Genomic DNA, 18739 nt, shown 5'->3' on the forward strand with positions numbered 1-18739 from the left:
GCTTTGGGGAAAGGGGATTCGGAGAGACATAGGAAAGGCATCCCCCCAAAGGGACAGTTTTGGTGAGTAAAGACCCAGGCCAGTTTGCTAGGCTCCGTTGGGACTGGCGGGATCTTTGTAGCCCTGACTCAGCTTTGCCTTCTGAGCAAGAGACGGGTTTGATCTTCCTAAGAAGTATATTAAATAAACCAGGACTGAGTGCAAAGAAGAGACTGAGTTTCCCAGCAAGTGTACTTAAAGAGGGGGGCTTAAAATGAGCTGACATGTTACTGGGTGTGTTTTGTCAAGGTCTGTTGGAATCAGTTGAGGTTTCTTCAAATCAAGAAGGTAAGAAGAGATCAGTGACTGATAAATCTTTAATATAAAAATTGTACAAGAATTTTGATACAAATTACAAGAGGTATTTGGACAAAATATGAATAAAATTCCATTTACATCCCCAAACCCTTATGCATTTTATGCAAAAGACATACTGTAGACAGTTATAGTACAGAAAATACAACAAAGGAAATAGCAAATAAAAAATTTTAATTCCCTTAGACTACTAATAAAAACAAACCAAAAAGCCAAACAAAACAAAACAAAAACCCTTGTTCAAGGTACATACAGTATTTATGAAGCTACTGACATCACGATTATGAGATCAGGGTAATGCAAGCTGTCCCCACCCCTCGGTGCAGCTACCTTTCATGGTACAGACTTTGGTTCTATGACAGGTTTAGCAGAAGAGACTGGTTTGATGCAGATGAGAAAAACACAAACAAAAATGCAGAAACTCCCAAACTCTGGGTGGGGAGAGGATATATCTTGGTGAAAATTCCTTTCCTCGAAACATTTCAATTTCCTTTGGCCACTTTTGCTGTCAAATATGCAGGTTGAATCAAATGTTTTTGTAATTAAGACACCAACAGTGGGTTTGGGGTGGAGAAGAAAGTTGTGTGTCCTCCTGACTACGTGAGGGCTCTCCCCAGCTCTAAAAGGACTTGCCCATGATCAGTAGTAGAAACAGAGCACTCTGGTTCCCAAAGCCCCAGCCTGCCTGCACCTCCGAGGAGAGGCCCAGGTGGCCACAGACCAAAGCCTTTTTTTTCCTGGTACCTCCACCTCCCTTTCCCTCTGACGCCTGTGTACCCACATTTAATTCTCCTGCACTTATTGTACTGGCATTGGTAGGAAACTGGTAAGAGTTCTCTGCAGGGCAGCTGAACCAAAGTTTGCACAGGAAAACAAGTGCACCATATATTATAAATCTTCGATAGTCATATCAGGTTAATATATAATACTAGAACATCTCATTCACTTAATTCACGTTATGTAAACCCTGGACAGGGTAGAACACACAAATATTTCCAAAGCAATCAAAATCAGGATGAAGGACTGAGTGTTCTACATTTTTGCTTCAGAAAAGATTTTTTTTTTTTTAAGGGGGTGGGTGAGATCAGATGAGCAAAGGGCGGAAGTGGAAAGATAATGGAAAAGTCAGGGGAGATTAAGATAGGCAATGAGCAGAATGGATTACTCTGTACAAAGACATGCAAAAATGCTCCAACTTGAGTACTAGATGAAAAAAAAATAAACAGTCAACCTTGGTTTATACATCTCAAGTGAACCTATTAACTCAGCACATTGTCTGGGAGTTCAAGAGCATCGTACCTCCTGAATCAATGCTTTTCAGAGCTACAGCACCAACTCACAGGCGGGCGGAGGCTTTGTCTCCTCGCACGGAACAGGCGGGCCACGCGGCTCCCACAGGGACAGTGCCAAGTCAGCTCACCTTGCCAGGGGGGCTACCAAGAGGGCAGGGGTTCCCTCCCCCTTTTGAAAATGTTTCCAGGGCCAGATAAATGGAGCTCTCTCACACCTCCAGGGTCTCCCCAGAGTCACCGCTCAATCCTTGCATTCCACAACAGAAGTGGGCAGAGCCGGCTAATAATGAATTGATTTGCCTTATTAGTTGTGCATTATTTCAACATCACATTTGGCAACAAGAAGCCTTATAAAGTCTTGGTATAGCACTTAGATACTCTCTCTCTTCAAGAAATATATTTTTATACTATCTATGTCTCTCCATTTTTGTTAAAATACCTTTTTCTGTTCTTCCTTCTCTTCAAAGATTCTTTAAAAAAAAAAAGATTAAAAAAAGCATTAAAAATTAGAAATGTCCTTATGCATCCCTGTTATTTAAAGGGGGGGAATGCTAATATTAGCAGAATCTGTGCAATTTTGGCAACTGAGTTTTTAATTAAAGATTCTACTATGATGTTTGAGAAATGATTGTAATATACACACACTGGAGGAACTTAAAAAAAACATCAGGTTAACTGCCTTCTGTCTGACCCCAAGAATCCTTGCTCAAAGTGCTTTTTCTTCCCAGTGCTCAAACTGGTTAATGAAATTACTTAACACAGGTTTGTCAGATTAGACCTGTTAAATTGACTGTCTCTTAAATCTGCTGCTTTCCTCTCTTTCCATAATCACATCAAAGGCGACACTTACATATGTCTTATTTGGCTGACAAACATATTTGATATGGGAGTGTTGTATCCAGGGCCAGCAGCCTGTCAGACCCACTGCAGGAGACCTGACAGGAAGCGTGGAGTCCCCAAGTGCCCTGTAGGAAATTTACAAATACACCTCGTACTTCAGGTATTCACGAATTAGCCACTTCCCAACCATCTTTTAAGTAGTTCAGTATATAATAATAGCAGACCATATGATAATATCTACACGTTACTTGGGCTCAGGGTATTTTGGAACATAACATTTTTCACGTGTTCTTCCTTGGTACCTTTTGTCCCTCGTCATTTTATTTTGTAAAGCTCACTGTACTTGTACTTAGAAAAAATTCTTCCAAAGTGGGAAATTTAACTATTATGTATAGGGTAGTCTCCATTTTAGAGATTAAAGTAAAAACTCCCCATGCCTATTTCTTTTTTTAGATTGTCAGTCCAGTCTAACAAAATGGAGGTTAATCTGTCATGTTACACTATAGATTTGGAGATACATGTATACATTTAGACCAATGGCTGGATGACAGGGCTACAAAAAAAACCAAACACTTTTTTTTTAACCATCATGCACAACCAATTTGTTTACAACGTGAGCATTTTGAAGGAGAATAATATATATTTTAATGCTTTCCTTACAGAATATGCGGCAATCTAATCCTGTTTATGCCACTGACTTATGGGAAATTTTGCTCTCATTACAGAGCCACACCCAGTGCTCCCCAAATGGATGCTAGGCATGCAATTGCAATACTTAAGTTCCAAAGATGCAAAAAAAAAATGCTGTGATAGCCAGTATCTCTCTACTGACCCTTTACTTAAGAAGTCATCTTGTTACTGTCCATTTAATAGCTGGAGAGGGTATCTAGAGGCAGCCCTGGGCTTACCAAAGGGCAAGTTTAGTAGATGTGTGTATGAACTTCAGTGGTGGGAGGGGAGGGAGAGGTGGAAGGGGGTGGAGACAGAGAGAGAGAGAGACAGAGAGACAGAGAGAGGGAGGGTGAGAGACTGATGGTGAATGTGTGCACCTCAGGGAACTCAGTGGGAAAGCCTAGCCCTTGTACTCAATTTCCCCTTCACAAGGGATAAACAGGCAATTACGCATCCTTTTATATTTGATGGCCAAGTGCTGAACTGGAGAGCACACTATTAGTCTGTGTCCCTTCAGGGCCAGGGCAATAAGTAGCCAGGAGAGCTGGGGCTGAAGCAGAGAGGGTGTTGTCTGCTGTTAGTGTGACAGTCTTGTCAGCAGCGTTCACATTACTGGAAGGTAATAAAGTGACAAGTAAGTTATTAGAAAGATATGAGGTGAAATTGAACTGAAGCTTCTCGGCTGCTCAGCCCCGGCGTTTCCCTTTCCTCTTTGTAATGGTCCATTATTTGTTACAAACTGAACCTTGTCTTGATACTCTATATAAAAAAGACTTTTTTTTTTTTTTTTTGCAGTAAAGGTCAAATGAATTTACAACAACGGTTTAGAGAAGAATATATAGTTTTATGATGATAGCATGTTGCTTGAAAAATATATATAGCATTATAATGAACAATAACGCTGATTCAATTCAGTGTACTTGTAAAAATGCTTATTTTTAACTCCCTGTTATTAGGCATTTGGATTTTTCAACAAATGCCAAAAAGACAGTACTGATGTCCAGCTATTGCCGAATGACCATAAACATCATTTTGTGCAAGATGTGAGAAGAATGATAGGACCCAAGGATGGATGGTTGTCTGAGCAAGGTGACGAGAAATTAAAGCACTGCTCCATTTTACAGCTGGATTTATATAATGCTGATTGAAAATTACCATTTACGGTGAACAACTCTACGACTATAGGGACTACGGAAATTAGTCTGGGACAGATCAGATGTGACCTTAATACTAACACGAACAAGATCATAACACGTGCTTTCGCTCTGGGGGAGCTGTGAACACAGAGAAGTTACTTGGATGCTTCAGAGGCAGTTAAGTGAGTCCACATTTTGATCAAGAGAACTTTAGCTAAGTAGCATCATAGCTACGGGGGCGAGCAGAACACACGCATGCTGGCTGCCCCCTACTGCCACTTCGCGCATCACGGTTAGAGTTGGGTTTGACCACCAGCTTTTGCGATAATCTAGGTTGACCAATCGCATCTTTTTGCTTCCTAAGGGATGCCAGCATCACTTCTCCTTCCAAAAGAAGAGTAAGAACCCCCCCCCCCCCACGACTGCCGTTGGCTCTCCTGACCCTAGGAATTTGAGCAGTCCTTGCTTCCCTCCTTCCTCAGACTGGCCTTCGGGGGCGTCTCGGTCCTGGGCAGCTGTCCAGGCTCGGCCTCACTATGCTCTCCCCCACCTCCATGCAGAGTTGTCCCGGACTGTTCTCTTGAACAAACTCTTCCAGTGCATGAACTATCTTCTCTTCTAGCTACCCCCAAACAGGGCAGGTGCCAGTCCTCTACTCAGCACGCTTGACTCACTGGCTTTGGGACACGCTGGGATGCCCTCCCGTCTTTTGGACACCTGCCTCTTTATCGCCCTCCATACTTGTTGAGGCCCTTCCCATGAAAATACAAACACTGAGAGGGAAAAACGAAATCCTTTAACACAGATATTCCAAGTTTGGGTAATATAAGTGACTTTTCTTAAAAAGTGAAATTTGTTAGTCATAATTAAAAAAAAAAGTTCTTGAGAAAAGGAGTGTGTTGAGAAAGAATGTAAGCTTTTTTTCTGGATGATTTGTTTCTTTACGATAGCAGATGTAGCGTCTTATTACAGTTGAATTTTATTTGCTCTGTTAGTCAATCTAACTCAGCACTAACAGACCAAGAACAAGTTAGGACTGCTCAGGTCAACTGTCAGCAGTTAGCAGCACGTCCACCTCAACCTGTTCCCAGCTTATGTTCAAATTGCCGAGGGCCCCCACTCTCCTCGGCTTGGCACACATCTGGGTGTGTAGAGAGGACGGGGAACAAAAGTCACACTTAGTTTATTTGGTGAGAACCTAATGCATGGTTTCTCCTGAGTACAATAAGAAGAATGCCTCTGGAACAGCCAATTCTTGATATAGTCAAACAAAACTTTCTAGTTTTGTTTTTTTTTAGAGCAATGTATATACTTACAGAGCTGTTAACCAGTTAAGTGCCTTTCTCCTCTTACTGAAAGGGTCTGGAAATTCACGGCCAAAGGACACATATACTACAGGGAGAGCGGCCCCCTTGTGCTAAAAAGGGTTTCAGAAAAAGATGTTTATCGTATTGAGAAAGAAAAGGTTAACACCTCTAGACCTTTAAAAGGCATCAGGCTGAACTAGGGTGCCTGGACCAAGACCTGAAATGCATGACATTGTGTTGAATTATTTCTATACAATGAATAGTAAAACAAAGAATGTCAAGCTTTATATCACATTTTAAAAACCCATAGTACTTATTACCTATCTCTTTTCCTGCTCTCTGTCACCCCCTCAATAGCATGCAGATATTCCCTAACATGGAATAAGCCTTTCTGATATTTACAAAAACAGTTTAAAATGATCAAAACAGTAAGTTTCAACACCGCCTACTGAACATGCACATTAATAATACTGCCTAATTTTGTACCTGTGACAAAAACTCTGGTAAAAATCAATCAGATGGGGGAAAAGCCACTTGGATGAAAACCAGCATCACTATTAATTTTCAGCCAGCATAGAATGGTTGCAGCTAGAGAGAAACTGTTCACCAAAGGAATCTCCTGTGAAAAAACAAATGAGTAGGAACGGGCAAAGATGAAGGGCTCAATGATTAAAATGCTGATCTCTTTATCCTTCTTGTTTGCAAATAAGCCTTGGGATCACCATCTTAACTAGCTTTGTAGTTAAGTTAAATCACTGCACGCAGGCACACACCCAAGAACAAGCAAACCTTTGGGATGATAAGTATTGGACATTTCATGATTTCACCTGCTCTGCACCACTTCTAGCCACTGCCCTGTCCCTTCTAAGCAATTAGGCTTTGTATTAGAAAATGTTATTCACCCATTTTGAAGGTCACTATTACATTTGGGCATTTGAAGCACAAAAGTAGTAGCAAATAGGGGAGATATTTAAAAAGGGTGTGAGTTGTCTAGAGCAGTGGTCCCCAACCCCCGGGCCGCAGACCTGTACCGGTTCATAGAGACAGAATAAATAACTTACATTATTTCCGTTTTATTTATATTTAAGTCTGAACGATGTTTTATTTTTTTTAAATGACCAGATTCCCTCTGTTACATCCGTCTAAGACTCACTCTTGACGCTTGTCTCGGTCACATGATACATTTATCCATCCCACCCTAAAGGCCGGTCCGTGAAAATATTTTCTGACATTAAACTGGTCCGTGGCCCATAAAAGGTTGGGGACCACTGGTCTAGAGTTCATTGCCATTTCTCTGACAAAACACAGTTGAACACTTTCATGTTTCTGAGTAAGGGAAAGTCTACTTTGAGATTCTCATTGCTTTTCTACTTGTTCTCACTGGCTATCTGATTAGCCCGGTCTGTGGTCAGTAACAAACATTAGCTCTAAGCCTGGTTCATTAGTGGATGTGACCTGCTGACAGCTATGTAATTCACTCACTAGGGCTATCTGATCTTTTAGTTGACATTAAGCAAACTAATCAGTGATTCTGTACAAGAAGAGTTTAAATATCTTAAACCAAGAGTGTAACTTTTTAAAAAGACTGCTGATATAAAAATGTTATTTTTTATAAAATTGGGTATAATTCTGTCTACGCACACTCCACAAGCTAGTGTCTCCATATCTTGTTGGGATACTAACAATATTTTCCCCACCCTTTTGAATCATTTGGTAGCGAGGCCACAGCGCAACACAGAGAACGCTAGGAGGACCAAAAAATGTTTGCAACAAACTTTCATTATTCTAGTTCAATCTTTCACAAACATACTGTACAGAGTCTTATATGGTATAAAACAAAACATCTCTGTCTATTCAATTTAACACAACACCAAAATAAAACAATTAAGACTTTGGGGAATTCAAAGGTACAAAAAAACCAAAAATGGTTGTTACTAATTCCTCAGCTTTTTACCGTAAACATTTGTCATTTAGGAGACATAGTGTTTAATAAGGTTTCTTTCGTACTGCGTGTACTTTTGGTCTTTCCTCACTGCAGGACAAATGAAGAATTAAAGGAACCCCATAGCATCCTCTGAAGGAGATGAAAAGATAAAGCTCTGAGACACATCTAGCTTATCTTTAAGAATCTATTGTTTCTGAACTTCTCACAAATAAAAATACTGAATCCTCAACTAATGATGCTTATTTTTGGAAACAATAAATACTGTGAGGTACAATAAATCCTATAGGAATAATAACAACAGAAACATATTAACAGTTTCCTTTGGCAAATTTAACGGAAGTGAATGCTGATGTGAACATAGCAAAAATAATTACAAAACGTAAAAAATGGAAGTGACATGAAAACTTAAAACAAAGGGGGTATGTCTAACTTTCAGACGGGTGAGAAATGTTTGACGCCATTCAATGCAGAAAAGAAATACATTCTCTTGAAAGTATTGTGTACTGTTTGACAAAATACTCTTTGTTTATCTTTCCCCCCACCCCCTTCACTTGAAAAAAAAAAAAAAGACAACAAAACATGGTCTGCAATGCACACCCTAATGGTTTTGGCTGCAGACTGAGCTTGAGTAAATATCATCAGTTAGTCAGTAATGTTGTGGTAGCTGAGGCTGCTGATGTGGTTAACCAGCTCAGGCAACATGTGTAAACATCGGAAACAAAACAAAACAAAACAAAATAAAACAAAAAGGGTTTGCAGAATCGTCTCCCCCCTCTTTCTCACTCTCCATTGCTTGGTGTTAGCCTTGCTTTCATGTCTCTGACAGATCTTGTGGGGAAACACAAAACACCGAACAGTGAGAGGTCCTGTTTTAAACCGCCGTCTTTCTGGCTTTTCTGAAAGGAGTGTTGCTCAATTCAAGTTCAGCACATGTTTTCAAAGCTTCCAAGTACAGCTGCCGTTAAATGGGTTTTGATTTTTGTCTATCAAACCAGCCTGAATCATAGTACTGCTGAAGTACTTGCAACAAAACAGACAGCCATACAACAGACCAGCCCAGTTCAGAGTTTTCCTTTCTCTTTAAAGGATAAGGGTTAGGTCCTTGGAAGTGAGTGTTCCCCTCTTTTACTGTATTCAGCTTTGTTCCATAGTGAGTAATTTGGGCTTTTTGTATCCTGAAATATTATCCTGCCTCTAAAGTATAAATGCCTTGGCTGTTTCACACCACATAATTTTGTTTTCCTTTTATGTAACTTAACGTATAAGCAAGAAGGATGCAATGTTGATTCTAATAACATTCAGCACTTGAAAGAATCACCAAATGTTTTTTTTTTAAAAGCGGTTTTCTGGTGGCCGACAAATTGGCCTGTGGTTATGTTGAGTGACTAATTGTATTTTCTTTTCTGGAGACTTGTGCAAAGTTGGCAGTTTTGTGTTAACACTAATACTTCTGTTTGGCATTTGTGCCCTATACTGACCAGACCATTTTTATACAAGTGAATTTTTTTTTTAAAAAAAAGACACTTACTTGAAGTATGGCAATAGTTTAAGGATAAAAAAGCATGGATATTACACATCCCCTTGTAGTGTATGAAAAAAAGTGCATGACTGGATTTATGTACTAGTACAGGACACGTAAAGAATCGGATCTGTGCCGTAACGCATGCCAGCACCTCTTTAGCACTATATCTAGCAGGTAGTAAAAACAAGACCATGTTTTTTTTTTTTTTTAAATGTGCATTAATGCTAACATAAATGAATAGAGCTAGCCAGCAAACTATTTTTTCCTGCATATCTAACAGCTGGATGTAACTGTAAAAATTAAACAAAAAAGTTAAACAACATCAATACAATTGTTTTACATCATTGGCCTCTCAAGGCTAAATATTTACAGGTGAATCTGCCATGCTTTAGTTGACGATTCTCTCAAAACCTTAAAGTTCACAAAAGACAACTATTAAGAAGTTCCTTTTTTGTTTCTTTTTTCCTCCCCCTCCCCTTTTATTTATTTATTTATTTTTTTGCAGGCAACAGTCATGTTTACAACAAACTGTCTCTTTGGAGAGGATCAATAATTATTATTCTGTCAAAATTTGGGCTACTTGCACGCTTTCTTTGTGTGTGTGTGTGTGTGTGTATAAAGGGTACTTAGTTTTCATCCCCAAATGAAAGAGCCCACCCTTTTTCCAAAACTATAAAGGAAAAAAATTATAAAAGCACTTAGTGTTTATCTTTTTATGTTTAAAGAAAAGTAAATGTGTGTGTGTGTGTGTGTGTAGACATAGAGGCATTCATGTACACACACACACCCACCCAAGTACACAAGCACACACTGGCTATGGCAGTACAAATATGTAGGCCATCTGGTGAGAGCTGGCATTTGTAGTGTCCATTCTGAGACTAATCTACTGCAGTGAAGGGAATGTTTTTGTGGAGATTAGGGTTCTGACTGTGCCGATTTCGGCTTCGCACAGAGGAAAACATCATATTGCAACCGGGGACTTTGCACTTGTGCATTTCTCGCAAATGCACCGTTTTGTAGTGCACTCTCAGGGTCCCCTTGTTGCTGTACATTTTGTGGCAAATGTTGCACATAATCCCACCATTGCTCCCGGACAAGCTGTTGAACATCAGAGATCCCGAAACTTCAGCCCCTAGGCTGCCAGGGAGGGCAGGGGCCTCGGCCTTGTGTGCCGACTCCCCACTGTCACTCGCCCCGTCAATGTCGTCGAGAAGAATCCCCTCGTCACTGCCTGCGTCGGATTCTCTGGAGGAATGGATGCTGCTGCTGGACTGGAGGCTGGAGGTGGTGCTCAGGTCCAGGACCATGTAGTCCTCCGCCATGCCTCTCCCATACCCATTCAGGTGGGAGTCTTCAGTCCCTGCGGGAGAGGCGGCGTCTTCCCTGATGTCAAGCCCCATGGGGTGCTGGGCTCCATAGATCTTCATCAAAAATTCATCCCGGAGGTCCTTGCTAAGGGAGGGCTGCGATGAGTCCAGGCCCATGTCATCGAGTTCTTTGGTCAACAGTTTACGATGCAGATTTATGTTGGCACTGTGTCTAGGAAAACAAGAGGGAAGGGGGGAGGGGAGGTGTACGGGGAGTGGGCAGGGGTGAGAAAAAAGGAGAGCATTTTAAAATTGATTCAGCTTTCACCAGGCATCAAATAAGAACATTCATTGCTAATTACACCATTATAAAAGCAAACATTTCCCTACATCCTCAGGATTTGGGAATAAGTGGTGGTGGGAAGTGCAATAAGGGGAGCTTTCATTAACATAATTTTTATAAGAGAGTAAAATTCTTCAATGGTAGGATGAATGCAAATCTATGCACTTTTCCTCAATGATTGTTCTGTTAGCGTTAGTTACTATGCGACAGCATCAGCTACAGACAATCTCACAGCAGAGACTGTATACTTTATATTAAGGATAAAAGAATAGGAACTTTCTGCTTGTCTATACTGAATAACTTAAATTTACCTGAAAACAAGGCTTTTTATTCAATAGTAAACATTTTATTTACTTAGAGATACAAAAAAGATCCATTAAAAAATAATACATGGTCTAGATCATTTAGGTTTAACTTCAAAATAATGAAATCTTGCCTCTTACCTTTCTACACATCAAGTTTTAGGAAGGAAAAATTTTAGCTTAATAGATTTGCAATTTGAAATAGGGTTACAGACTCTTTAACGTTAAATCCTTTTCCTCAGAATGATTTGGGATTTAAGCTAAGTCTAAAACATTTCTTTTTTCAAAAGTTGCTATGTTTTTAGAGTTGAAAATGTTTTCATTAAGCAATTCAACTTTTAAATTTTAATGATTTAAAACCAAAGTTGAAAACCAGATACTGTTTTTTATTTATCAAATAAAATCCACCCACCCTTTAAAAAGATCACATTAAACAACAGAAAACCCAAAGGAACAAACAGGAAAAAAAAAGAACACAATAAATACTTAAAAAAAAATCAAGCACAATAATATTTTAACAACTGGAATCCGTACTTCTTAGACAAGCAAAACTTTTACTCCACTCACTGAGTGCTTTGCTTGTGTAAAAAAAGATAGGATTTGTCCCAGAGCATCCATAGGGATGTCATGATTTACAAAACCTGATACTTTGGTATCTATCTGAACACATTGCCTTTGTATTTACATCCCCCATTTATTTTTAAAGTGCCCCTGGGCATATACCTCTCTCCTCCTGCAAAGGCTCACATGTTTGACAAGCACCTAAATTGAAGGCCACCCTTTCAAAAAATAAATCAGTAAATAAATTACAGATACATAAAAGCTTCTCAATAATGGGAGAAGCTCTACATTTTGGAGAATTGCGATAATAGAAATGCCCTAGAATAGCCAGTATCAAGTTCAACAGACCTCCTGATTATAAATAAAAAGTACGGAAGACCAAAACAAGTCACTCCATTTGGTGATGAGCATAGCTAATATTTCTTAGAGGTGATTGAGAGGTATGTGCCTCAGAGACAAGAAAGGTGAGAATGACTTCTCCACCTTTCCACACAAGACAATATATATAGCACTCTGGGTTTTACGGGGAAGAGGGGCACAGCCCTCTCCACACTGCACTTAGGAAGGCTGAGCTTACCTTGTGATAATAAGATCAGCTTTCTAATCTTTTGCTAAATCGATCACAAAAGAAAGCAAGAATGAGAGACAGAGAGAGAAAAAGAGAGAGAAAAAGAGAGAGAGAGAAAACAAATTCACATTCTAGACATCTGGTTTTTAAAAATCTTAAACAATAAATAGGGATTTTAAATGTTCTGATCACAAAATCATTTTCTGTCATAAGCGATCATCTTATATGCTGTCTTGATGGTTTTCAGATCAGCCGCATAATCCAAAAATAATAAATCAAATTAGGATAAAACAAATTCACAGCATCAACATCATCCATAAATGAGTTCTACACAGATGCATGCAGTGTGCAGATATGTGAATGATAAACAGAAGTTGTCCCCATGGTTCCTGCTCTGACACAGTCTCCCCATTTCCTTGGTGTCAGATGGCAGATAACTCCATGTGCAGGTTGCTAAGCAGGGTACAGGAAATGCCTACTGTGAAGTCTTTACCCTGACATGTGGGTTTGACACCACAGAGTTATTACAAGACTGTGGAAATAGAGTTACCCTATGCATGATTCCTCTGTTGATAAAACAATCTGCCAGCCATAAGCAGCTCACGAAATCCTACCCCTCATTTATTATGTTTAATACCCTCCCCACTTCCTTAATTTCACTAGCACACATTTTGCGATTGACTTAATCTAGAACTCTTGTATTGCTTGTCATATATATGCAGTTACCACTTCCTAGATTCACTGCTGAGGAAACAGCAGCCAGATAGATACACAGCAGTCACATAAAGACACATTGAATAAGGAAGAATAAATTAACATTGACAAAAGGATGCCCTGATCACCCAGGTGGACACATCTTTCCTAAAATGACTTGTGAAATTACACATCTCCACCGATATGTTACCAGGAAGAGATGTTTCTCTTCATTTCTCACTTACAGCAATAGAAATCTGTAATGTAATTAGATGATGTACCAGCCCTCAATATCTGTCAACCAAACGATGTGCAGAAATGTGTAGACCAGCTCTGGCACTCTGATCCACAGTGTCCCTTTTCCGCTGTCAGCAGTACTGTTGGCCTCTGCTAATATAATTACATTGACTTTTATTCAATTAAGTGCCATCCTTGGCTTAAAAAAAAAAAGCTGCTTTATCAATTGATTCAGGTGTAATGCAATAATAAGATGAACTCATGGCAGTGCATTAGTGCTGCTGTTCATAACTTCAGTACTCGGGTTCATTCATGGTAGTCGATTTCCATTATGCAACCACAGTTCAAGAGAATTGATTCTTTTATGTTCACTTCTTAATCTATTTCATTTTTGTTTAATAATCGTCCTAAATACCATATACAAAACACGTGAATGGGGATGGGAGGGATAGGCTATGGAAAGCCTGCTGGCTTCCTCTCGTGATAGTGAGCTTTTGAGATTTCCTAACAGACTCACACAGTGTTAGTGGGGTGGTAAGAGGAAGAGCAAGAGAAGGGTGAGAAGGAGAAGGACTTGAGGTTCTTTAGGGAGGACTGACCCTGTTCCTCCAAGAGGTCAGGTTCAGCCTCCAGACAACGGACAACAGGCAGCTCTTGATTTTAACAAAAACCTATTGTCAGACCCTGGACTCAGTCAATCCAAGACAGTAACTGTCACATAATACTGTCCTCATGAAGAGATAAAAAAGGTAGGGTTAATAGCAATTTACATGATTATTGGGATCAGAAAACTGAAGAGGGAAGAAGAAAAGGAAGATGGAAGAGACACAGAAAGAACTCCTGCCTACTATCAGGTATACAGAGAAGAGGATCCCCAACGGGGAGGAAGCCCCGAGTCCTGGACACAGAAGGATCCCCTAGTAGAGGAAGCAACATGCAGTTGTATGTCGTAAGCGGGAGAAGGAATCCATGAAGGAACCGATTCTGATTTCTCTAAAAAGAGAGATAGTTTCTCTAGAAAACAGACTGTTTTGAATATTTATTTGCAGAAAAGAGGGGAAAATTAATCATTAACAAAAATCTAGATTGTACTAGAACTTATACAGGAACGTAAACAGTATATAAAAGCTGTTATTACTTGCTTTGATTTAGGTAGTCAATAGCGATATGCAGAGGCAAATTGATCTCACAGAAAAAAAACGACTGAGATAGAAAAGATGAATCCACAAAGTAGAAAGGGGAAGGAGCTGGTGTTAGCAGGGAGTAGTGCTCATTAAGATAGTAGTCCAAAATTTAGCCCCAAGATGGTCACTTTCAAGAATAACACAAACTAAATCTGATTCAACATCCAGTCCCTTGCAGTAAAGTAGAATGCTTTGCACATGGGAGTTACTTAAAAGTACATTTATTTTCTTTCAATCAATATTATGCATGAGTCTTAAGAAGCTTTTCCAAAAATACACTGTAGAAAAACAATGGTCCCAAGATTGGAAGCATGTAGCAGAAGAATATTTAAACAAATACAGTGGTAATACAGCGAGGACAGAGTATAATTCTGACCATAATAATAACCCAGTATGGTGTGATATAATTAGGGCATGAAACAGTCCTATACTTTAGGCTATGCTTAGAATTACGTTTCCTCTGACCCTCCATACTCTGTCCTGCTCCTTTCATACTGTGAGTTTACCAAAAGCCTTTTGAAGACTAAGATCACCCTTCAAAGCAAAAAGTAATGAAGTCTATATTATATATATATATATATATATATATGAGAGGTCATAACACCAAACTTATTTTTTGAAATGCTAAGTGGAAGTACTCTAACTGAACTAACGTAGACTATGAATCTTTTTCTGTTTCTTTAATGAAAACTTATATCAATTATACATCAGTTAAAAAAAAGAAAGAAAACTTTATCATGCAACCACAGAAGACATCGAATTCATCAGACACAGTCAGGTGAATGCAAGTGCCCTTCAGGGAGAGAACCTAAGTCTTGTCTTCGGCTTTTCTCATAGCTCCCTTTCCAAACTTGTCCAAATGCCCAGTTCAACTTCATGGAATGTTTAACTCACCCAGAAAATAAAAATTAAAAACATTTACGAAAAAGTGTTTTGAAATTTTAGCTTTGGGAAATAGGGAAAAAACTTTTTTTTTTTTTTTTTTAAAGAAAGTCTCATGGCCAAATGAGAAAACCAGAATGTGGCAATCAAAACTGAATAGTAAACCATGCTACAGGTTACAAGAGAGGTCCAACATCTAACTCTTAATTTTTAATCAGTTTTGAGCCATTGTAAACTTAGTGAATTGAAACAAAATACTTCACAATTAATTACAGTGCCTCAAATTACCATGAAATTAGGCTCTGCTTTGGATAAGTTTTTGCCTTTATTTTCTTGCTCACCTCTGCCACTCAACACAACCCCCCCACACACACATACAACCTCAGATTATGTTGTACAGAATGATCTCAGTGATAGTTACATAGCAGATAGCATGCACACACACACAATATGTATATTTAGGTATATGTATATGGCTACAGAGATATAAATTTATATCCAATCTGAAAAGATCTAGATGCCAGCCAGGCTTGAGTGTATTTGGGATACTTAGTCAACAAGACTCTTAAACAGAAATATAAATATGCTACCCAAACTGACAGAAGAAAAATTAAAATTTATGTCCCACATTAATTCTTTTCTTAACTTGCTTTGCTATGACACTACCTTTTGTCCTTATGGCTCAAAATTTTTATATTAATGTTAGGATGCTTACAGTCCTGTGAATTAAGTGACGTTTTTGATAGTACACATTTCTGTAAAAACTAGTAGTTGTTCTATAGGCTATTATTAAAAATTCTCTCCAGAAGATCTGAAAACCACTCCTAGCTCAGGAGAAAAAAATTCAATGTAAAATTCTAGTGAACAACATTAAAAGAAAAAAAAGTACATATTAAATTCAAGATATAAAAGCTCAGCAAATTCTTGCGAATTAAAAGTGTGAAATTCAGTGACTTCAATCCCTTTCAATATAAAACAAATCATCCATACTGGTCACGCAGACAGTTCCCACTACATTCAAATTATTCACTTGAAGATAAGCTCCCACCAAACTCTTTAGGGGTTTAGCTAATTTACTGCACAGATACGGCACGTCTGTTGTAATAACAGGTAGGATGTATTGGGGTCGACCATTTATCAGAATTAGACTTCTTTTCTCAATTCGCAGTGAATTATGCAGCCTACATGACTCCCCTCTCTCAGAACCTGCCATCCCCTTACGGCCCCTAATGTGGCAGGCAAACAAAATTGACAGTCTCATCTTGTCAACAAGGGGCGATTCTCCTGAGAAGCTGTTTCACTTTGCCAAGGAAGCAATGTATTAATGTGCCTGTCCCAGGAATGTTAATCATCTTCAAGCTTCCGACCTAACTTTGACATGAATGAAATCACCAAATTTGTTTACTAAATGAATCGTAATATGCTAATAAGAAAGCATGACACATATGGAAAAGCCAAACAGATGGTTTGTTTACTCCACTTTGCAACTTTATAAATGTTGTAACTCTGAAGATGTTAGTGAGAATTATTGGTTTGTTGGGAGAGGAGAACGTGTTTTTTGCATACTAAATCTGGCGCTACAGTTAGAAAACAATTTGTCATTGCTGTGGAATGCATAAAAAATGTTAATGTTGTTGATGGCATTTGGGAAAGCAGATTGGTAGACGGAAAATGTGTATGCTGGATGCACAGGTTAAGCGTAGGATTAATATCCAATGGCCCTGTTCCCTAACGATTTTACTTTGGGTTGTATCTGGCACACCAAGGCTTCTCCGGAGTGCTGATTACTCCGTCTGTGTCTGTACCTGTTGCACTGTAATGTGAGACACTTAGTGTGACACTGTCAGTAGGATTATGTTTTCACAGCACTTGAATTTCTCAATCAGGCAACTCATGTGATGCTCAGTTTACTATTATAGTTGATAAGAAAAAACAAAGCCCAAAATGTGGGCATCTTTTAAGGATTTAAGTAAATCTGAGGTAAAATTTTTGAATTTTATGTTTACCCTGGTTGAGCTAACTCTCAAGTCTTCTGTCCCTTGATTTAGAATCTGACTTACATAGTTTAGAAGACATAGTCCCAAAATAACAGAAATGTATTATTGTTCTCTTGATTTTTTCAAAATTTTCTGCCATTTTAAAACTAAGCTTTCTTTTCTAATTCATACAACATGGAACCTCAATTCTTTTCTGAGATCTTTGTCAAAGGAAATACTTGCTAAAAATATTCAAAATGTTTTACATTATTAAGATGGTTAAAGTATGATCTTTTAAAAAGAAAACATTAGTAATATATGAGTTCCCCCCCAAAAAGGGGCCAAAATTTTGTAGACAATATTATTATTTAGCTAGGGTATTACCTAGAATTAATTCTATGTTCCAAGTGAAACTACCTAAGGTACACGAACAAAAAGAATGCACAAAATCTAATTTGTGTTGTGGTGAAACGATGTTAAAATTGCCATCTGAAACATGAAAACTAATCAACCAGCAATGCACTTGTGTTACTAAACACTTCAATTTTTAGAAACATCCAGTTGGTTTTTATAAGATTCTTTTTACTTTTCATTTCCATAAGCATAACTGAGCAAGCAGACTTTTGTACTGAAGAGATGCTCATTTCTCCCAATATTCTTTACCACTCCCCGTCAACTTCTCAGTCTCACAGAAACCTACTGAGACAAACACTAATCTTGCAGGATTTCCTGGTGAACCACGATGCAGTGCTGAAATGTTTACCTGTCTGCAGAAGAGAAATGAGAGCACAAAGTGATCTGAAGAAACCACTGAATTCATCTTGCTGCCCAAGGATCACTCTGGAGTAAGAAACATTAGTGACTATCCCAGCCTGGCGCTTCTATCTCATTTGAAACATCTCCTCATTCCTGACCAACAAAGAAAATTTCAATAAAGTACTTTTACTGGTTTAACAACAGCGAGCTCTGGGGACTGTCAAAGTGCTAGGCCTTTTCCAAGGAGAGAAGAAATGAGCAGCTCAAATATAATTAACCTTCCATTCTCAATGCAAACTGCCACGCACAGGAGCTCTGCAGTCTATTAGCTAAGTCATAATGGCCAACAGGCAGAAGCAAAATTGGTCAAAAAGTTGGCTGCTGCTGTCATATTTTTGGAATTATGATTAATGGCACTAATAATGCGGATGATTACTGATATGTGTATCTCCAGCAGTTTATCATATTGCTCTGGCTGCCTACACAATAAGCAGGATGCTATCATTTACCTCTTTATTGAAGGCAATCCTTCTCTTGAAGGAGCATATTCTAATTACTTCGTAATGTTTTATGTCTTAAACATTTTGCAGCTCTGGACCTTGCCAACTGCTTCATGTCTACCATTGATTAATTACTGAATGTTTAATCAAAATTTAGAACCTAATGTAGTCATTTATGAGCTCACTGCAGTGCCAAAGTAGTTAGGCTTTGCTCCCAAGTTTGGAGAGGGGTGAGTTCAAAATCAAATCCCAGCCACGTATGAGGATCCAAGAATTTCACCTTGGGTGCTCTGAGGTTGCCAATTCCATCTCTGCTGATGAATGGGAGGTAATCTAACTATGGGGTAAACAACATCTTTACC

At 38.8% G+C, this 18739-nt stretch overlaps 1 protein-coding gene across 9 annotated transcripts in view; it reads right to left on the reverse strand.

The window, feature by feature from the left end:
• Positions 1–356: 356 nt before the first annotated feature.
• BNC2 (basonuclin zinc finger protein 2) overlaps positions 357–18739 on the reverse strand; it is a 479004-nt gene continuing 460621 nt past the window's right edge. For 8 of the 9 annotated variants that reach the window (XM_066257303.1, XM_066257302.1, XM_066257300.1 and 5 more), the window contains one exon: positions 357–10607. In XM_066257303.1, the coding sequence (XP_066113400.1) occupies positions 9947–10607 (661 nt within the window). In that variant the 3' untranslated portion in view covers positions 357–9946. Of the gene's footprint in view, positions 10608–12158; positions 12193–18739 lie in introns of all 9 variants that reach the window. The other variant, XM_066257307.1, reaches the window with a different exon arrangement.

The sequence above is a fragment of the Saccopteryx bilineata genome, chromosome 2 (genome assembly GCF_036850765.1).
Source record: "Saccopteryx bilineata isolate mSacBil1 chromosome 2, mSacBil1_pri_phased_curated, whole genome shotgun sequence".
Taxonomy (NCBI): Eukaryota; Metazoa; Chordata; class Mammalia; order Chiroptera; family Emballonuridae; genus Saccopteryx; species Saccopteryx bilineata.